Genomic DNA, 22,281 nt, shown 5'->3' with positions numbered 1-22,281 from the left:
ATTGATGATATACATATGGTTCTGTTTCTTTTCTTTTCTTTTTTTTTTTTTTTTACCTGTGTGACATTTCATGGGTACATCTAGAATTAGACTCAATGGCTGTGATATATGGGTCTGTTTCTATACTACATTCTACTCCATTGATCTGTTTGTCAATCTTTACACCAATACCACATTGTCTTGATTACTGTAACTTTTTAGTAAGTCTTGAAATTGGGTAGTGTAAGTCCTCCAACTTTCTTCTTTTTCTTAGTTGTTTTAGGTTTTCTAGTTCTTTGCATTGAATCAACTTACCAATTGCTACAAAAAAGCCTACTGGAATTTTGACTGGGAATGCATTGAACCGACAGATCAATTTGGGGAATATTGATGTCTTAAGAATTTGAGTTTTCTGATCCATGACACAGTGTCTCTTCAACCATGTATTACAGTTTACAGTGTATGGGTCTTACGTATTATTTTTATCAGATTAAGCCTTCTTAGTTCATATTTTTCCATGCTAATATAGTTATGTTTCTAAATTTCAAGTTCCAAACCTTCACTTCTAATGTATAAAAATACAATTTATTTTTTGTATTGGTCTTATATCCTGAAGTTTGCTAAACTCATTATTAGTTCTAGCAGTTTTTTTGATAGGGCTCATGGAATTACCTAAATAGCAATCATGTCATCTATGAATAAAGACAGTTCTATCTCTTCCTGTCTGGTCTGGATGCCTTTAACTTCTTTTTCTTATTGCTAGAACATCCAGTACAATGTTGAATAGGAGTGAGAGTGTGCACCCTTGCCTTGTTCTGATCTTAGGGGGAAAGCATTCAGTCTTTCACTACTAAGTATGATGTTAACTATAGGTTTTTTTGTAGATGTCCTTTATTAAGTTGAGAAAGCTCTTTCTATTCCTAGTTTGCTGAGACTTTTGGTCAGAAAAGGATGTTGGATTTTGTCAAATGCTTTCCTGTACCTATTTAGATGATCATATGGTTTTTCTTTTTAAATATGGTATACTAGTTTCCTAGGGCTACTGTAACAATGTACCACAAACTGGATGGCTTAAAATAATAGAAATTTATTCTATCACAGTTCTGGAGGCTAGAAGTCTGAAATCAAGATGTCAGCATGGCCAAACTTCCTCTGAGACTCTGGGTAGACTCTTTGCTTGCCTCTTCCTATCTTCTGGTGGTGGCTGTGAATCCTTGACATTCTTTGGTTTGCAGCTGCATCACTATGACCTCTGCCTCTGTCGTCACCTAGTGTTTTCCCTGTGAGTCTGTCTTCACATGGAGTTTTTTTCTTCTAATAAAGACACCAGTCATATTGGATTAACATCTACCCTAATGACCTCATAAAAGCTTGATTATATCTGCAAAAACCTTATTTTCAAATAAGGTCATATTCACAGATACCACGGGTTAGGACTTCAACATATCTTTTTTGGGGGACACAATTCAACCCATAACTTATGGTAAGTTATACTGATAGATTTTTCAAATGTTAAACCAACCTTGTATCCTTAGGATAAACCCACTTGGTCATGATGTATTTTTTTTTTTTAATAAACTATTGAATTTGATTTGCTAAAATTTTATTAAGAATTTTGTATTATATTCATAAAGGATAGTGCTGTATAATGGTTTTTTTTTTTTTTTTTCCCCCTTATATGGCCTTTGTTTAGTTTTGGCCTCAGAGTAATGCTGGACTCATAGAAATAGTTGGGAAATATTCTCTCCTCTTCACTTTTCTGGAAGAATTTTTGTTAAATTGGTATTATTTCTTCCTTAAATGTTTCATAGAATTTACCACGAAGCCATATAAATCGAGGTTTTTTTTGGGAAGCTTTTAAGCTATAAATTTAATTTATTTAATATATGTATTAATGAGGTTACCGGTTTCTTCTTGAGTGAACTTTAGTAGTTTGTGTCTTTTAAGGAATTTGACCATTTAATGTAAGTTGTGAAATGTATTGACATGAAGTTGCTCATAATATTCCCTTATTATTCTTTTTACATTTATGGAAGTCTGAGTGATGTCACCTCTTTCATTCCTGCTGATAGTAATTTGAGTTTTGTCCCTTATTTCCTGATCAGTCTGGCTAGAGGTTTATCAGTGTTATTGACCTTCTCAAAGAACTCACTTTGGTTTCATTGATTTTTCTCTTTTGTTTTCCTGTTACCTATTTCATTGCCTTCTCCTCTGATCTTTTTCTTCTTCTGCTTTGGTTTCATTTGCTCTTAAGGTAAAACAGGAGGCCACTGAATTCAGACCTTTCTTTCCAAAGGAGTATTTAGCACTATAAATTTCCTTCTAAGTACTGCTTTAGCTACATCCTAAAGATTTTTATATGATGTGTTTTCGTTTTTATCTGCTTTAAAATTCTTTCTAATATCCCTTTTGAATTCTGAGTTGACCATAGCATATTTAGAAGTGTTATTTAATTTCCAAATATTTGTGAGGTTTTCCAGATTTTTTTGTCATTGATATCTAATTTAATTCTATTGTGGTCAGAGAACATACTATGTATGTTAAAAAAACAGCTGAGGTATAATTTTTACACCACTTTGCATGATTTTAATCCTTTTAAATTTATTGAGACTTACTTGAAGTTGATACGACAAGCAAACAGAAAGGACATTGTTGGGGGGGGAGGAGGGAGGGAGGTTTTGGTGATGGGGAGCAATAATCAGCCACAATGTATATCGACAAAATAAAATTTAAAAAAAAAAGAGAAAAAAAATTTATTGAGACTTGCTTTATGGCTTAATATATGGTTTATCTTGATAAATGTTACCTGTGCACTTGAAAAAACATGAATTTGCTGTTATTTAGCATATTTTATAAATGTCAGTTAGGTTAAGTTGGTTGATAGCACTGTTCAAGTCATCCATGTCTTTACTGATGATTTGTCTCCTTACTCTATCAATTACTGAGCAACACAGATTTCAAACTCTTTGACTATACTGTAATTATGAATTTGTCTATTTTCCCTTGCTGTCTTAACCATTTTGCTTCATGTATTTTGAAGCTTTTTTATTAGGTGCAAACACTTTCAGGATTGTTATGTCCACTTGATGAATTGAAATGTGCCTTTTTATCCCTTTTAATATTCTTTGTCCTGAAATCTTTGTCTGATATTAATATAGCTATGAACATTTAACATTTTAATAGAAATTGCCAAATTTCCTCTCAAAAAAAGCCTGTGTCATTAAATAAGGTGTTCCCCTATTCTGGTCCACATCTATTGAGATTTTGATATGAACCTCTTTCTAAACATGTAATGTTTCTTCTGAATTGGGATAAGCTAACATCTTGCCAGGCCTCTGGTTCTGGCAGTAGTCAATAGCAGCTCTCCCATCATGTGCCTGTGTGTGTGTGTGTGTGTGTGTGTGTGTGTGTGTGTGTGTGTGTGCGTGTGCGTGTGCGTGTGCGTGCGCGCGCGCGCGCGCGCGCGCGCGCGCGCACAGACCAGGGGTTAGACATGGTGTTAAGGGGAGGGCGAGATTTAGAAAAGACAAATGAGAAGTATTTTCACTGGCAGGGAAGGTAGTAGGTAAGGGGGCATCTGGCTGCTTTAATCCAGCTCAAGATACCAGGGACAGGTGATTAAATCTCATGGCAGTGAATTTGTGATCTCAGAGTTACTACTGGGTCTCAGATATACCCAAGGTTGGAGACAGGTACTTTTTTTTTTTTTTATGGGTGAAAAATAGATAATTTGTGACATTCAGTAAAGAAAGTGATGAGTAAAAGGGAGCCAGAGAGTGTTCACTAAAAACTTTAACTCATTTTATTTGCTGCTAGGGTTACCCAGTTGGTGGATCTGGAAAAGTCTCAGGTGCTTTGGCCCCAAGAGAGGTGGAACCAAATAGGTTGCCAGAAACAAAGAGATCCAGGAAATTCTGGTTGATTGGTAGCAGGACATCAAGTTTAGACCAGCACTTGGTTTTTCTATTAGGTGTGTTTTAACATTAGGCCAGGCCACCACCTTTCCCTCTGCTTGGGTGAGGCTGCAGCAAATAAACATCACTCAACACATCACATTAAGTACTCAGGTCTAAATACCCTCTGTTTTGTGGCCTCTGCAGTCACTAGAACTATAAACAGACTACTGGCTAATTATTGTTTAATTATTGCTTAAAAACCGATTGGCACAATACAATCACTGCATTAATTACCCCATACAGCATCTGCTTTCTTTTTTGCCATCATCCCCATTCCTTCCCAGCCCCTCTCCCCACTTTAATTGAAATTCAGCTTGCTGTAACACCTCCTTTCTCCTAGCCAACTGGATCTCTCCATTCACACAAGGGAGAAGAACAAAACAGAGAAGGCCCCAGGGATTAGGGAGTTTTGACAGCTGTCCAAGAGGAGCGCTGAGATACCGGCCAAGTACGGAGGCAGGATAGAGACAAATGAGAGACAGGAGAGAGAGACAGAGGGAGGGAGAGAGATAGGCAGGGAGGCATCACAAGAGGAACAAACTGGACAAAGAGTCGCAGAAACAGGCAGAGATGTTTAAAGGGGTGCTGAAAGGGTGAAAAGGAAGAGAAAAGCTAAAAGGAAAGAGAAACTCTGGAAAGATGGTGAGGAAGATGCGAGAGGCTCAGGAGGGCAGTGAGGCAGGAGAGAGCTTGTCAGGACCGAGGGGAAGAAAGGCCAGCCTCTAGGGACAGGTCAGTCCAGCGTGGGGACCGGTGTGAAGATCTGAAGAAGGCGGGCAGGCAGCTTGGTGTCCCCATCACACACCTGGGGTGGGGTGGGGCGGAAGAGGTGGCCGCGGGGCTGGGAGGAGCACCGACAGCGCCGGGGGAGAGGCCGAGCGCGCAGAGCCGGGGCTCAGATCCCCGTGTGCCAGCCCGGTGTGCGCCCCGCGGCCCGGGACTCGCCCGGCGGCCCCGCCCCCTCCCCGGCCGACTCCTCGGCCGGGGCTTTTCCTGCGGGGCTCAGGAAGCCGGCCTAGCACCGCCACGAACAATAGCTCGGGGCTCGGGCTGGGCTCCCGCAGAGGCCGGCGCGGGGCCGCGGGGAAGGGAGGTGTCGGCGCCGTAGCGGGCCCTCCGCGAGCCCTCGGCCCGGGCCGGAGCTTCAGTTCAGCTCGGCGCTGCCCGGGTCATTGTTGGCCGGGACTGAGGGAGCGGGAGCCGGGGGAGGAGCCGGGGAGGCGGCGGCGGCGGCGGCGGGAGCCAGAGGGGGAGCCAGAGAGCGAGCGAGCGAGCGCGCGAGGGAGGGAGGTAGGGAGTGAGCGAGCGAGCGCGCGAGGGAGGAGGTAGGGAGACGGGGAGGGCGGGAGGGAGGAGGAAAAATAAAGAGGAGAGAGCGGAGCAGGGCTGAACAATAGAGACAAGCAGACGGGCGAGGAGGAGAGCCAGCTGCCGCTGCAGGGGGACAGCGGGCGCCCAGGCAGCCCGGACCCCGGCCCCGGGCCCCCGCCCCGGCCAGACAGCAGGCGGCCAGCGCCCCGAGGAAGGGGCAGCATGGGGGAGCCGGCGGCAGGCGCCCCCAGCCCGCCGCGCGCCTCCGCCTGAGGGAGGCTCGGCGTCCTCTGCCCCAGCCCCGCCGCCCCAGCGCTCGCCCTCGAAGCCCCGCGGCCGCCGCGCCCCGCGCCCTCCGCCCACCGGGCTCCGAGCAGCCCTCGGCTCTAGGCGTCGCCGGCCGCCGGCTGCCCGCGGACGCCCTCTCTCAGTCATGAACCCCCCGGAGGGGGCGGCGGAGGAAGGCGGAGCAGCCGACTCGGACGTGGACGCCTTTTTTCGGACAGGTAAGCTGGGCAGGGCGCCGGGGGCCGGGGCTGAGGGCTGCCGTCCTGACCGCGGCGTCTCGGACAAGTTTGGGGAAGGAGGGCTGTTGCCGAGGCGTGCGTGTTGGGGGGCAGTCCCCCCTCGTCGTCGGGGCAGGAGTTGCCGAGATTCCTGTTGTTACGGCGGTGCTGGTTGCGTTTGGGGCGGGCGTGGGGGCTGGGAGCTCGGCGCCCCTCGGCGCTCACCCCACTTGCGGGAGTCTTCTGGTGAGGCGGGAGGCGGTCCCCTCGGGCCGCCTGCTCCCGGAGCGCGGGGATGGGGCGATGTTGGATCACTTTGCAGCGCGCCGCTCCAGCTACCGGTGTCCCCGGCCCCTCCCTAAGCTCCCCCACCCCGGGCCTGTCAGCAGGACTCCCGGCCGCCCCTGGCCGGCACCCCTCCTCCCGGCCTGGGATCCGGGGCCCTTATGAGTGAAGAGGAGCAGTGGGCACCCGGAGACGCACAGGCTGCAGACTGACAGCCAGGAGTGGGGCGGACCGAGGTCGATCCTGCCTGGTGGGTGTGGGGAGCCAGCATCGCAGACTTGAGGGGCAGACCCGGCTCGGAGGGCGGTGGGCGCCTCGGACCTCCTCGTTCTCCTCCTGTTCTGGGAATGGGGGAGCTTTTCATAAGAACCACTCATTCCTGGAAGTGTGAGTTTGCGTCCCCCTCACACACACCCACCAAATCTTTGCTTGCCTGTGATGTGTAGAACCCTGAGATGTCTTTGCAGCTTTTGCGTCCCTGCCACCTCCCATGCCCCAGGTCTATAGCTCCTCCTGTTCCCTGGCTACACAGTCCCTTCCCTTGAACAGACACTGACCACTCTCCTCTCCCACCACCTGTGGCCCTGTTTCTCTGATGGCCGGGAATTCCCCCTCTCCCCTGTACCTGTGGCTTCCACCAGCTCTGTATGTGTAGCTACCCGTCTCCCCACGTGTCTGGAACCATTTTGTCTGGAATCTTTGTCCCAAGGATTCCAGCAAGTTATGGGGTCCCTGTGCATCTGCCCTCCCTTTCGGAAAGTTGGATTAGAGTACATGAACTGGTGGGGTCAGGGGTCAGGTTAGCTCTGGAGGCTCTCCGCACATCCATCTGTTTCCTAACCCCATTGCCTTGCCCTGGAGGTCATCTCTAGGGAAGGGGGTGGGGCACTTTGTTGGGGAGACTTGTGGCTTTGGAAGTAAAGACTTGATTGGTCCACATGTTCATTCTCTAGTTGGTGTGGAGAGGAAAGAGCTGGAGGGCAGGAGCTGATGCCAGGGCCTGAGGAAATCAGAGGGAGTCCCTGTCATTCTGTACGGCTTCTCAGGGCTCAGCCTCCCGTCCCTCCCTCCTTCCTCTCCCCCAGACATAAATTCTATATTCTCTCTCACAAATGTGCACTCACACTCTTTCTCTCCCCCCCCCCCAAAGCATGGATTCTAAAGAGGTGCCTGACCTCTTTATAACCTGGAATCTGGGGAAGAAGTTCTGGGGGCTAAGTGATACCCACAAACACCAACCAGGACGGCCCAGCTGAGCCCCCGTTGCCTCTCAGCTGGGGCAAAAGTCTGCATTTTATTAACTCTGGGGGAAAATCTTGAAATATGAGCCTTCCCACCTTCCCTTTCTGGATCCCACTTTCCTCTTTTGGCACCCACTTCTCCTTCTCCTTTCCTACCATCCAGGCACTAGGTCCTGTCCATTCTCTGTCCCAGGCCCCTGGAGCAGAGCTCAGTTTCTGGAGGCTTGCTTTTTTCTGACAAATGGGTTCTCACAGTGTTGATGGTGTTAATTGCCTATAGTGGTCCAATGTGTTACTTTTTCCGGGGCCTTTCAAAACACAACTTGTGGCTTACATTGTCTAGTCTTGGCTCAAATCACAGTAAATAGCAGACTGGGGTCAGTCTCCCATGGGACTCTTTTTGGGAATATTCTCCTTCCTTTTTGGGCAGCCCTGTAAACAGGGCTGATGTGCACTTAGAATCAGAGAGGTTAAATCCTTGATGCATAAGGCTGGAAATGACTGACAACCTGTAATAAGTTGCAAGAGGGAGTAGGTCTAGGACCACCACCTAACCTGCATGGACTTCTATGCTTTTTTTCCTTATCCTCACCCCATTTCCAGTCTCTATCCTAGGCTCTTGATGGGGATTCCTAAGCCTGGAAAAGCTGTGTTTCTGAACCTTCTCCCTTCTGGTTCCCCATCTCTATGAAACAGTAGTATGCCTGGTAGGCTGGATAGATTATACATTTGTTCAATTGAGCAATTGAGAAAACTTTAAATAAAATTTCAAAGTCCCTAGCACCAGGGTTACCCCCTTCTTTCTCATGGAAAATTTTGCATGCACACAGACCAGAGTGGCATCGCTTTGTCAAAACCCTGGCATACTATGCCTCTAATTAGGCATGTTTCAAATAATATGTCATTTTGGTTTCTCAGTTCTCTTCTGATTATTTTGATATTTCAGTTCTCCTGATTATGTAGATTTCCAAATCTCATTTCCCTGCATATGTATTGGTACGTACACACACACACACACACGCACACGCACACGCACACGCACACGCGCACACGCGCACACACACACACACACACGCACATATACCCACAGAGTACTACTCTTATAGAATGGTAGACTCCAGATCATCTTCCTGGGAATTCTCTGTTCCAAGCCTGAGAAAGTGTGTTACGATAGTTTTATTGATCATGGTTATAAGGCAGAGGAGGAACTCAGAACTGGGAATAGAAACTGATTGACCAGTCAATCAACAAGGATTTTTCAACTCACTAGTAGGAACCTTCTGCTATCCAGGATGCTGTGGACCACGAGAAAAATATTCAAAGTGATTGGTCTCTGCCCTCAAAGAACTTTTGGAAGATTGACAATTACTACTCAATTAAAGATTAATTAATTGCTAAGCGTTATGATGCTGTAGGTTAAAAAGTTGACAGAACAACAGAGGAGGTGGAATCTAGGTTGGTCCTTGAAGAGTGGGTGGAGAGTGGGAAATGGGGGGTTGGGGCATTGAGGAGTCTGGGCTGACAGGGTGGAAGGTGTAGGTTAGTGAGGAATGGGAAACAGGGTTGGATAAGTAGGGCAGGGCCAAATAGGGAGAGTCTTAAAAGCCCAAGAGAGGAGTTTGGATTTGATTCAGGGTTAATAAGGAGTCATTATAGGTTTTTGAGCAAGGGTACATCATGAAGAAAGTTGTGTTTGGAAAGGTTAATCCGGGAGTAATGTGATTGATAAAGTGGAGAAAAAAAAAGATGGAATCCAGGGAAAGGCAAAAATGATTCAGAGCTAAGGGGTGGGGATAGAGTTTGGTCTGGGTTGGTGACAGCAAAGATGCAGAGTCAGGGACAACTCAGAGAGAACATTTTTAGCGGTAGAAATGTGGGGATTTGTTGACAAACTAGTTATAGGAGAAGAAAATGAAGCACATGAGGAAACTGAAGTAGCTGGGTTGAGATCCTAGAGGACTGGCAGCATCCTAACTGATTGACATGGTGTGATTAAGGACAGGAGGTGGTTTTGCAGGGCAGATAATGATATTAGCTTTGGACATGAAGAATTAGAGGCAAATGAGGGACATGCAGGTGGAGTTGTATTGTCAGGAGTTGGAAATGTGGGACTCAGGACAGGAGGATGGGCAGGAAGTTAGGGCTGAGGATGCTGATTTGGAAGGCTAAATGCAGCTGAAGCTTTGTGAGTGCATCAGCTCTCAGAGGGAGGGAGCAGAGGAATAAGGGGAAGGGCTAAAGTTAGATTCTCCAGGAGAAACTCTTATTTCAGAAGCGGCAGCAAAGGAGACTTGATCCTGAAGACCCCAGGGAGTCAGCATGGGCTCTGATGTGATGACAGGCTGCAGACAGCTTGAGCAGGAGGAGTGCTGGGCCATGATAAAAAGAAGGCCCCTGCAAGCTCTTGGGAGCACAGGATTAGAAGAGGCATTCAGAGTGGGGATTTGGGGTGGTGAGTGGGAACCAATTACTTGCAGAGTTTATCAGTGAAAGGAGAAAGGTGTGTGCTGGTCAAAAAGGGATGTTAGTACAAGAAAACAAGTTTTTGTTTTCTGTCAGAACAGGTTTGCATGTGAAAGGGAGAGAGCCTGCAGGGAGGAAAAACTGAAGATGCTAGTATTAATGTTGAGGTAGATACCAGAAGTGGTGAGATAAGAGTAGGTTCCCTAACAAAAGTAAGAGCTTAGCTTTGGCGAGCAGAGGAGAAACCTCTTTCTTTAAGACTCAAGGGCAAAAAAAAAAAAAAAAAAAAAAGACTCAAGGGACAAAATTAAGAAGATAAATGAAGAGAGATTAATGTGGAAATATCCTCTACCTCTATCTTACTGTTGAGCTTTATTTAGTCCTTTGAATCCAGACATTTTTAACTGGTGTGTTTGCTCTTACTTGGGCTGAGACCAACCTAAACTCAACTCTTTCCAGCTCACCAAACTAGCTCTGTCTCTTCACTTGTTTAATTCTATAAGTGGTTTCTTAACTCTCCCAGTCATGATATTTAAAACCTTGGTGCTGTCTTTGAGGAATGTCTCTCCTGTAACAAACCCTGTTGGATTATCTTTCATAGTTAGCCTTTGCTGTTCATCCTCAGGGCCACTTCCCCAGGTCAGGCCCTCTTATGCCTCCCATGAGGCATTGTCCTCATTCTTATCCCTTGGAATCTGCTCCCTTTTCCCCACTCCAAATTGCACCTGCAGGCAGGTTACACTTCCTAAAGCACTAACTTCATCGCATCACTCCCTGGTTTATGAACCTATAGTGACTCCCTAGTACCTTCAGGGTCAAGTTCATACTTCACAGCTCAGCTCTAGCTAGGATGCTCTTCTCACTGTCCCAGGGCATCTCGACTCACATTCTCCTTCAATCATCTGCCCCTGCACCATCATTCTCCTAATTTAGCTTATTCTTTAAAACTTGAGGCCCACCTTCTGGGAGCTTTCACAGCTCACAATGACCAACTCTCTAAAACATTCACTCAACAGTTGTTTTCTCACTTCATCAGTGGTATTATATTGTTATTTGGCCCTTTCATACATGGAGGCCTTGTCTCCCTCATTGAAGTTATTTGTTCTTTGGAGCTAAGGAAAAAGATCTTTAAAAAGCTTGTGATTCATCAAAAAGAAAACCAAACCAAACCAAAACATACACACACACACAATACCTGCCCCAAACATAGATAAAGCAAACATGGCAGTTGTTGAATGTAGGTGATATTTTTGTATTCATTGTACGATTGCTTAAACTTTTCTCTCAAATAAAAACCCCATCCCACCTGGACAGAAGAACTGAGACTATGTCATCACATCCAGATCACAGAGAAGGGAGATTTTGGAAAAACAACCTATGTTAATTCTTTGAGTAAATTATAACCACCCAGTCTGCACATTGCCAGGCACCTAAAAACGGAGGGATCTCTTACCTCCTGAGCTTCTTTTTGCAGCAAGTTAAAAAATATCTCTTTTTAACATTATGTTTGATACTCCAGAATTTAAATATGATGCTTAATTCAATGCTTATTGTCCCTTCTTGATTTTTCTCCACTCCTACCCAACATGAATTGGGCTTTTGGTCACACCTTTTTCTAGGAAATTCTGGGGGAGTTTTGAGAGGACTGTGGTTCTGGAGAGGGAATGTTATTAATATTTCCAATATTCTATAGCCTAAATGGGCTATTTCTACATTAATATATTTTAGAACATGTTAATCCACACTTTTTTTTTGCTCTCTACTTATCTGAACGACTGGGCAAGTGACATTAACATCTGTGTTAGATGAGGGTTATAGTCTCCCAGCCCTTCCTTCTCTTATCGAGCTGTTGAGAGACTCAAATAAGATACTGTATGTGAAAAGTCTTTATAAGTTGTACAATGCTATCCAAATATATGTAGATAGTTCCTTCCAAATTGAACATTCTATTACTCTAAGAGATGCAGTCCTTCTCATTTTGGTTTCCCAAGGGGACTGGATGGGGCACCCTCTTACAACAGGTTAATCCACGAAAGTATAAAAATGCCAGCTCCCCAGCCCCTGCCCAGGCCCTGGGCCACATAACCTGATGCTATTTGGAGGAGCCCAGCAAAAAGGGAGTTCTTGCTTTTTTGCTTCTGCTGAGCTTCAGGTGGGTGCAGGGAATCAGTCCCTTCCTGCTCCTTTTCTGTCTGCATGCAGTTTAAACTCCTTCTGCCACTCCTTTGTGTGTAAATGACTGGCAGCAAAATAACTAAGAAATGACTGACAGCCACAGAGCTGTTGGATCAATAGAGCTGCTTAAAATCATGTCTGCCAAGGAGTGAGGGAACAGAAAGAATCAGCTGGAAGAACAGAGGAATTAATTCAGGGAAGTAAAGAGGAAATGGTTGGAGAACAAGCTTTGTTTCCTCCCTGTCTGCCCCATGGCACTATTAGAAAGGAAGTGGACACTAGCTAGAGAGCAGGGATACAAGAGATAAACAATTAGAAGAGTGAAAAATGCCAGATGAGCAGTTCACTTAAAGAAGTGGTTGCTCCTCTTCGAGTTGAGACTTGAAGGATAGATAGGATTTGGATGGGGAAGACAGAAAGTGTTGCATTCCCAGGTTGGAACGTCATTAGAATGTAGTGTGAACATTCATGGCATATTTGGGGGTGGTAAATAAATATTCCAGTTATGTGACTCAGAGGATGCAGGTAGAGGATCAATGGGAGAAGAGACTCAGAGAGGATGGTTGATTGGTTGCTTTCTTTGTCTAACATTTATCATAATGTTAGATAAAGACTCCTAGATCATAAAGGCTTTGAATGGAAGACCAATGAGTTTGGTCTTTCTGCAATTGTCTTTGGGGGAGCCACTAAAATTTCTGAATGGGGCATTGACATAATCAGGAAGATAAATCTGGAAGGCCTGTGATCATTGACATGATCAGGAAGATAAATCTGGAGGTCCCTTGGAGTCAGGGAGGAACTGCTAACCAGTGATGGATTGGGAGACCCTGGTGATAGGTTAGGAGGGTCTGAACCTGTGATGCCACAGTAGAAATGGAGAGGAGGGGATGGATATGAGGAACTTTGTGAAGGCTGAGTCTATAGGCACTGGCAACTTGGATGTAGAGGGGTCGAGGAAGAGGTAGGAATCCAAGATTACTCCAAAGTTTAGAGCCTGAGTGACTGGGAGGATGGAGTTACCCTTAATGAAAATAAGGAGTTGGGAAGAGGGGGAGCAGCTGTGGGGAGGCAGGAGAAGAGGGAGGCTCTGGAGAATTTGCTTTGGGACATGTTGCATTTAAGGTGTCATTGGAATAGCTAAGGGAGGTGTAGATTCAGTAGGCAGATAACGAAGGGAGTCTGGAGCTTTGGAGGGAGGCCAGAGCCGGAAATATGAATTTGGGAGATATCTGTAAGAAGTTGTGGCTGGAGCTATCAGAGCAGATGAGATAATAAATGAAAAGCGTATACAGACTTAAGGGCAGAGGGCCAAGGACAGAACTGTAGATTCAAGGGAATGGCTGGAGGAGAACCAGGAGGGAGCAATACTTGGAAAAAAACAGGTGATCAACAGGGTCTAACGTTGCAGGGAGGTTGAGGACGATAAGGACCGAGCAAACACCATTGGTTCTGGAAACTGGGAGATCGTTGGTAACCTTTGAAATAACAGTTTAAATTTTATATGCGTATGAGAGGTGGAATTCAAATTGCAAGGGGAATGGGGAGTGAGTGGATGGGGAGGAAGTGGTGGGAGTGCATATAGATGACTCTTTGCAAAGGTTTGGCTGTGAGGGAAGGTTAAAAATAGGTGGTTGGAGACGGGGAGCAGAGTGGAGGGGAGGCTTTTTTTAGGTAGGGAAGATATGTGAATTCCCAGGGGTGGGGAAGAGGGAGAAGGCAGGCATGAGGAAGAGAATGAATATTTAGGAAGAGAGGGAGCAATTGATACAGATGAAGGTCCTGGATGAGCCTGGAGGGGTGGATCTCAAGGTCAGCTGAGGGGTCAGCCTTGGGCCAGAGGAGGATGCTTCTTTTTCTGAGACTGTAGGGAAGGCAGACTTCAGTGAAGTAGCTGGCTGGCAAGACCTGAGAGCACAATGTGCCTGATTGACATCTCCAGGAGAGAGAGCATCACCTGACTGGAAGACTCAGGGGCTAATGGTGCCATGCTTGGGGAGGGTAGTACAAGCTGAGGGCAGCTGTGAAATGGGTGGGCTGGGTTGGCGTGGCCCTAGGAGACCACTGGGCAGGGAAGCTGAGAAGCAAGGCTAGCAGATCCAATGTTAGTAGAAATTTTAGAAGTGCTGGTGGCTTCCTTTTGCAGGCTGAGATGGGACTGCTTTAGGCTGTTGTGGGATCTGCATATAGAGCATACATCAGAAAGGCAAGTGCGGGAGGCAGTGAGTGAGATGAGGAGAGAGGGAGGGGAACTCAGGCAAGAAGGTATCTGGGCAGCCTCCTGGGGAAGGGTCCATACTTGGCCATCAAGGTACTATGTCTACCAGGGATGGGATCTGCTCATGAATTTGCAGTTTCCTTAATGCCTCTGGAAGTCCTAGAAGAAAGTAGAGCAGAGTAGAGATCATGGAGGAGCTTCTTTCCCCATTCTTCTCCATGAAGAGAAATCCCTCACACTAGAGGGAAGATGCCGTACTCTTTCTGTTGTCCCCAAAGCACTCCCTTCATCTTTCATTTTAGTGGCAAACGCAAGAACTGTCATCAAGTGAAAAATCCCATTTCATCAAAGTCTCCTCTGGGGCCTCATGTGGCCCTCCAGAGGTGTGGGGAGTAGGAATCTCGGGGCTGCTGGTACCTAAGGGTAGGCTATGGGGGCTGAGCTTATCTTCCCTAGAGAAGAGGAGGTGGGAGTTTCCTTAGGTGTGGACCAGTCCCAGAATCACAGAATCTTCAAACAGACAGGAACTTACTAGCTTGTGACTTTATGCAAGTTACGGACTCTCTGAGCTTTAGTTTTTTCATCTGTAAAATGAGTAAAAAACATCCTTGCCTCTCAGGATTGCTTGATATTTGTAGATATATATATATTGTGATAGTTGTATTCATATTATACATAGAAATGGGATTATATTACTAACAATATAATATGATTATATATAGTATATTACTACTATGACTATATTTCATATATAACATTATAATTATATTACTAGTTAGATGAATCCATTTATTTTCCAAATCATGAAAATTACGATGCTTCAAAAGGTTCTTATGATGCTTTTTCCCTCCCTCCCTCCTTCCCTCCTTCTCTCTCTCTCTCTTTCTTTCTTTCTTTTGAAATAGTGTAGAGCTAGTTAGGGATATGATTTTTAAACTTGCATTTATAATTATTCCAGGGCATGAAGGGCAGGGACTAGGGATGTGGATAAAATCTCCACCTTTTACACTCTTACCCTGCACCCAGGGACAATGAGCGTCTGTGGGGAGGGGGCATAGTATTGAGTTGGCAGCTGGACAGTGGGCCTAGAAGGGGACCTGGGAGACTGACAGATGGTTAATTGGATGTGACAAAAGGGGCCTGGGAAGAGGGGTCTGGGGCTCCTAAGGGGATTCATGTTTCTGACGACTTACTGTCCTGGAAAAGAGACTATGGGGAAAGGGAGGAGAGACTCCAGGAACAGTTGGGGAAAAAGATTGGCAGGACTCCATGTCAGGAGGGTGGCAATGGAAGAGCAGAACACCATTGCGAGTAACATCACAGCTTTAAGTCAAAGGGAGAGTGCAAGATTTGAAGTCTCTTCTCTGTACCCCAGTGCCTTGGCACACAACATGCTCAGATACTTGAATGTAAAGAGATACTTTAACCAATACTAGAACAGTACAATTTTCTACTCCTTCTTCATGATCCTAACCACTGAGTTTTGATAGTTAAATGTCATTACTTTTCATGAGAACTGGACAAAGAACTAATCAATTTTAGCAGAGTACTGGATTTCAGTGAGTGGATCTTTTCGTTTATTTTTACACTCATTTATTTGTGTTAAATACCAGCTGCGTACCTACTAAGTGACAGGCACTGGGGGTACACAGACAAGTTAAAAATAATCTTTCCCACAAGAAGGATAACAAGTCTATGAACTTGTCTTGCCTGACACATAAACAGATGATTGTAGTGTAGTATAATAAATGTCATAAAGAGGACTGCATACTGTATGATGAGAATGTAGAGGAAGGATCAATGACCTTACCTGGATGGGCATGGGGAGGATTCATTAAAGAGGGGATGCTTGGGCTGAAATGGATGAGGAAGTGGTGAAAATGAAGACAGTGAGTATAGACCACTATTCAAGAAGTTTGGTAATAAAAGGAGAAAAATAAGGTAGTAGCCAAAAGGACATTTTGGGTGTAACTGACAGTATTCTGTTTCTTGATCATAGGTGTGTTCCATTTGTGAAATTTTAGTGAGTTGTAGACTTGTATGTGCAATTTTATGCATGCATATACTTCAAGAAAAAATTTTAAAAGGTTATCAGGTCCAGTGAAGTTTTTTTTTTCTTTTTTGCCCCAAAGAGAGGAAAATCTTTGAATGTTTGAAAAATTAAATGAGGAGACAGTGGTAGAGACTGAAAGTGTTAAATGGTGGTATGTGTATGGGCAGGGTGCCAGGATGGGTTCCAGCTTACTCAAAAATCAGAAAAAGATGAGATTCCCAAGCAAAAATTATCTCTGGAGTGAATGGTCACCTCTTCTGTGACTGTGGGAAAAGATCAGGTGGTTTTCAGGTTGGATGCTAGCAATACTACTAAGCTGACCTCAATCTTCTTAGTGAATAGGTGCCAAGGTCATCTGCAGGCATTGAGAGAGGAGAGGAGACAGACTAGATCTGTTCCCTGGAGAATGACTGAGAATTTCATAAAGGAATGATATGTCCAGTTGAGTTCAGGGAGGTGCAAGTATACCAGGTTCTGCATCTTGCTCAGCCTGGAGGTTCCTGAGTGGGGGTGAAAACAGTCGACTCCTGAGTTCTTGGGTGGTGACTTGGACGAGATGTCTGGGGTGGGGATGAAGTATGTACCAGACCTGTTTGGACACTATCCTCTTCCCAAAACCTTATTGAACTTTGGTGGTTGTATGGCCTTTTTGAGGCTCTGCCTTGGGAAATGTTCGTGTCTGGTTTCCCCAAGTAGACTGTACACCCCTTTTGCTTTGGACTTGTTTGTATTCTTCTTAACACCCCGTTCAGTGCCTTGCAGATAATACTTACTCAATTAGTATTTGTTGGCCTGATTTTTTTTAAAAAAAGAGCTACTTACTTGTGTGTCGGCCACTTGAGAGTTTATACTGAAACACTGTTCCAAGGAAATGAATCATTTTTTTGTGGATAGGCAATTCTACTTAAACAAAAAAACCTATGAAATCAACATTAACTGTGAAATATAGTTATCTGGTGAATCTGGATTAATCAAAGGGAACCCCTATTATCACTTGCTTATAAATATTTACATATTTCATAGCTGGAAAAGTAAATAAAGATGCATTCTTCTTTTAGAAAAACCCAAATAGGAAAGTTCAAACATGCAAATGCATCAACTAATCAATATTGAGTGAGTGTCTGCCATGTGCCTAGTATTATGCCAGATACTAAGAGGGCTGCTGAAAATGGGTAACACATGGTCCTTGTCCTCAAAGAGTTTATGGCCTTGTTGGATTACGAAAAATTGGAGATCAATCAGAAAGGGAGTTTCATTCATTCATTGACTCATTTAATATGTATTTATTGTCTGTAAGTTCAAAGATAATTTAAATAAGTGGTGAAACGAAGTTTCATTTATAGAAATTCAGTTTTAGGTATATCTTCATAGAACACTTGCTTTTTATTTTGAAGTTCTTTTTATTACAAAGCATTATTATAATACCTGGTTCACTGTAGAGCATTTGGAAAATATGATGAATATAAAGGACAGAAAAGCTACTGTAATCCCATTACCCAGAGAGAAGCCCTGATTGCTAATTTGAAACATTTCCTTTTGGTCTTTTTTCCTATGTGTATTCTCTCCCTTGATCCATGGTTTATTTTTTGATTATTAAAGTTAAAAACAAAAGGGGGGGTAGACTTTTTCCTAAATGAAGCTATTTTTTCCACGTATTTTAAATGTATGATACACTAGTTTATCTATTGAGCAAAGTGAGACATTCACAGCCAATTAACTTTTATGTGGGGGTAATGTAGGAAGACAGAAGACCCATTGGTTGTTTGGGGAGGTAAAGACATTAACACTTACTGTTGTAAAAAATATTTATACAAAACAAAAGTACAGGATATATGGTCAAAAGTGAATAGTCTTTCTCCCTTCTCCTCCCTAACATTTAAATAAATTTAACAGATATACAAGGGTACTTCAAAAAGTTCATGGAAAGATTCATATTACCTTGTAAATCTATCTTTCCACAAACTTTTTGAAATATCCTTGTGTGTACCTGTTGCATATACAAGTTCATGTTTATACAAATGCATATCTTTCTTATTTTGTTTAACAAAAAAGAGGATCACGCTGTACCTGTTATTCTGCACCTTGCTTTTATTACTTTATAATTGTGGACATTTTTCCATGTCAGTACATATAGCTTTACCTCATTCATTTTAAGACTTGTGTTACATTCTCTTGTGTGGATGTGCCATATTTTATTTAACCATTCTCCTAAGGATAGACAGTTATAACCCAGATTTTCTGTGCACCAGTATTTGTTCTGGGACATTATTTGGTCCAAAGAGTAGCAGGAAGGGCCACTCATTTTTTTGATCCTTTTCAAAGGTGACTGTAGGACAACTGTAGGTTCAGGATGTTTTCTCTGCTTTCATCCTCCGGAGAGAGGGAGAACAGCCAGTTCCTGTTCTCTGAAGGATAACTTTCTGTATAATATTTAAGGACACTTTTGTTGGTGTTATTTAAATAAATGGTAGAGGCCATTCTTGGCCTCTTTTGCTGTGTGCTTTTTAGTGAATTAGAAGCCAGATTTGCTATCACAATTAGCCAAAAAAGCCACTTGCGTCGTATGGGCTTGAATGTAAGTTAATAACAATGCCACAGTTAGGTATGGAAGCGCTTTAAGTCGTGTGTGCTCAAGCCATTGTCTGTGCTTGACTGGAAGAATCCAAGGATGTGATTCAAGAGACCTTGGTTTCCAATTCTGTCCACCACTAAATAGCTCTGTGACTTGGCTACGCCAGTTAATATGCTCGTTTTTACAGATGGGACCTTTCTTTCCAAATCTGAAGAAAGAGGTAAACATACTTGCCCTGTCATAACTCATAGGAGTAGTATGAGATAAAGTGAGATAATAGAAGCAAAATGCTTTAGAAAAACAAAATAGTTGACTAAATGAAAAGGGATTTTGTCAGCTGCTTCCCTGAGGTCTCATTCAATTTTGAGTGTGGTTGAAAGCTGAGGTGGGGGACTTGGACGGGAGTGACAGACCATACTGCACTTGAGGACTGTACGTTTTTTCATGTCTGGTAGGAAGTTGGCAGCACTAGAGATGGAGTGAAACGTTTCATGATATGTTCCATTTGCTTTTGGAAAAGAGATGTGCGTACAAGAGTAGAAGAGTAGCTCATCTGTCTGCTCAGAACAGCTGAGGTTTTCTTTCTGATGGGTTACAGTGTAGTTCACTTGCACACTTCTTATTACTGAGATGTGCAAAGAAAATGTAGCTTTAAAATTTTTCTAAAGTGTAGCTAATCCGTGAGCCCACATCCCAATTTTGCTAGTTTATAGTACTGTACATCATTATTTTCTGGATTGGCCCCTTTGGGATGACTGTTTTAGGTAAATTTCTCAGTTGCTCATATTTTTCTCCCATTCCCCTACTTCTGTTCAGAATGGGATCCGGGTGCATGGAGGTGCTCATGTGAACTTATGTTCGTAATGGTGGGAGCAGCGGGAAAATGGTGCTTAGAGCCAAGGCGTGATGGTAGATTCCCCTAGTCTTTGCCTTGTGGGGGCTGGTTTGGTCTGACCCCGTGTGGGTGTTTGCAAAGGTATGGCTAGGCCTACCTTTCTTTTTGGAGTATTGTGCTGGTATCCAGCACTAAAATTCATGTCCTAACTATTTGCCACTGTGGTTCAAAGTTTCTATAGAGCCCCTCAGTTCTGCCTCCAGGCCTTTGTTTGGTTACCGACTCTGAGTACCATCACCAAGGAGCACAGAAATATGTGGATCCTCAGCCTGCTCACTGCAGCTGTGAGAAGACAGAGCCTCTGCAGCTGGCTCACCTAACTGGATCCCCACCTTGGCCAGTGCTGTGTTTTCATCTGCTCACCACCATCCTCTCCCCTCCCCACCACATTGATCATGGTATTTGATGGAAAGGTAGACAGTCTCCTAGAAGACTGTAGCACCTCAGGAGTGGCTTTATTGTTCTCAGGTGCTGTCACATCTATTGGGATATTTCTAAAGCTGTCCTCCTCAAACCCTGGATGGGCCTTGAGGTGGGTGTATATATAGTAGGAGGCTGAGACCCTGGTGTCTGTTCTAGACAGAATTTTCCCCATGTTCCCCAGATGCTTGAGGGGGAAGTCTTTCCCGCTTTTCCTTGTGGCAGGCATCTCCCCTGTTTAGGATCCTCAGTACTCTTTACCTCTGATTTAATTTCAGTGGTCAAGTCCACCCAAACTGGATCTTGATATGTTAATGGAAGCTTTAGTATTCAAGCTGCATACTAAAAAAATTCTATCCTGGGTGTCAACAGCTGAACATTGACGCTTTCTCTTTGCTTGCTGCTATAAGTATCCTAAACTTCCCGGAGGCAAATAGATGATTCTGGCAGAGTAAGGGGTAGGTTAAATATATGTAAGGACATGCAAAAAAAAGAAAGTACATTATACTTTAAAAAGTATTGCCCTAGTTAAAACAATAATTTTGGGGAACAGAGGCTTAGAGATGAGGCTTCTAAGATTACCTTCATTGAGATTCCATCTATATACATGTATGTGTTAGTGTGCATGTAAACACACAAGGGTGTGGTGATGTTGATTCTTCCAGCAAGTATTTAGTGAGCACTTGCTACATACCATTCACAGAAGGGTGTAAGGCACATCTGTGTCTTCAAGGAGCTCTCAGTCTTAGGAGGGGGATGGAGTGGAGATGGATTACACACAGAGCTGCACTGCTGAATCCTGCTTTCTGAGAGGTTGGCCTTTGGTTCTGGTAAATATGACTAGTGTTTGAGGTAGTAGCCTTCAATGGGTCTGGTTTCCCCCTTACCTTACAAGGATCTGCTTTCCAAGTCTCTTCAGCCTTCTACAAGGACCAGTTCCAGTTTTGCTTTTTTCAAATAAAGCTAATTCCTTTAACATCAGTCTAACTTTTCATGAACATATATGCTATAGAAAGGATGTGGTAAATAAGATCAGTTTTAATCAGTAATAAATAAATAGAAAAATGAAATCCAACTCAGGGCTGCTGCTCTGCTGCTTCTGTGGTAGTAGAGTTGTTTGTTTGCTGTTGTTTTTAATCAAAATTCTTTCACCTCTTTTAACACAGGAAAACTTTTGTATTTTATGCGCTGTTTTCTCTCCAGGGCTCTGGAGTTCAAATAGCACTAGAAACTATGAGCAGTATATCTAATTTAACTGGAAAAAATGAGAACTGTGTGTCCTGTGAAGGTGGCAGAAACTGGGAGACTGGCAAGCCAGGCCAGGCAAGTACAGAGCAGAAATAAAGCAGCAGCTAAGTGGGGTGTCACATGGTTGGGTTCTAGTGCAAAGAGCAGTGGGCTGGGCATCAGGAGAATGTGTTGATGTTGCTAAGCTTAGACAAGTCCCTTTCCCTCTCTGTGGCCAAAGAGAGAGTTGAGCTAGATAGCCTTGAATGCATCTTCCTTCTACAGCATTCTGAGCTAAATGGACAACAAGTGGAGAGCAGGGAAGCCAAGGGGGATAGGAATCAGGTGGTAATAGGTCTCAGGAACTTTATGCCCTGGTTCTCTGGAGACTTTTCACCCTTTGAGGCCTTCTGTTCTGCAGCTCGAGGATGCTTGGTCAGTCCTCTCATGCCAGGGCTCATAGGTGACCCAGCATCTTTGCTTGGTGAAGAGGGGCACTAATCCCCTTGGGGAGAATCACCCTAATGGTCAGCAAGTGGCCTCAAACTATTTTGGTCCTTAGAATCTTTTGAAAGAAAGGACACGTTTCTGGGATTTCTGGGCTTGTGTTGAAAAGCCTACACTTCCTTAGCCCATTCCTTTGGATCCCAAGTCCATACTTAGGGATGAGCCTAAACCCTTGGTAATGCTTTCATCAGGGACTGCCTCTGCTTTCTCTCCAAAGGTATGAGTAGGCCTAACTTATTGATCTTCCTGTCAGTCCATGTCCTTGAACTTTTCTTTTTTTTGAGTCAGATAGAGAAGATGGTGAAAAGCAATCCAAAAATCTTCTTTTCCTAGGGCATGTGGAAACCCAGCCCAACCCCATCATCTCAAAAGGAGAAACACGGTAATTGAACTGATGACTTGGCTTTCTTCTACATTTTCTTCCTCCCCAACTCCGTCTTCTTCCCCCTGCATTTTCTAGACTTTCAGAGAACTCA

The 22,281-nt window shown here is 44.1% G+C and overlaps 1 protein-coding gene across 3 annotated transcripts in view; it reads left to right on the top strand.

The window, feature by feature from the left end:
• Positions 1-5,679: 5,679 nt before the first annotated feature.
• The window catches only part of KALRN (kalirin RhoGEF kinase), a 621,231-nt gene continuing 604,629 nt past the window's right edge, over positions 5,680-22,281 (top strand). For all 3 annotated transcript variants that reach the window (XM_063076704.1, XM_063076720.1, XM_063076711.1), the window contains exon 1: positions 5,680-5,752. In XM_063076704.1, coding sequence (XP_062932774.1) covers positions 5,680-5,752 — 73 coding nt within the window. The remainder of the gene's footprint in view (positions 5,753-22,281) is intronic.

This window comes from Cynocephalus volans, chromosome 1 (genome assembly GCF_027409185.1).
Source record: "Cynocephalus volans isolate mCynVol1 chromosome 1, mCynVol1.pri, whole genome shotgun sequence".
NCBI classification, from domain to species: domain Eukaryota; kingdom Metazoa; phylum Chordata; class Mammalia; order Dermoptera; family Cynocephalidae; genus Cynocephalus; species Cynocephalus volans.
The sequence above is the reverse complement of the archived record's forward strand: the minus strand, read 5'-3'. Positions and strand labels throughout refer to the sequence as shown.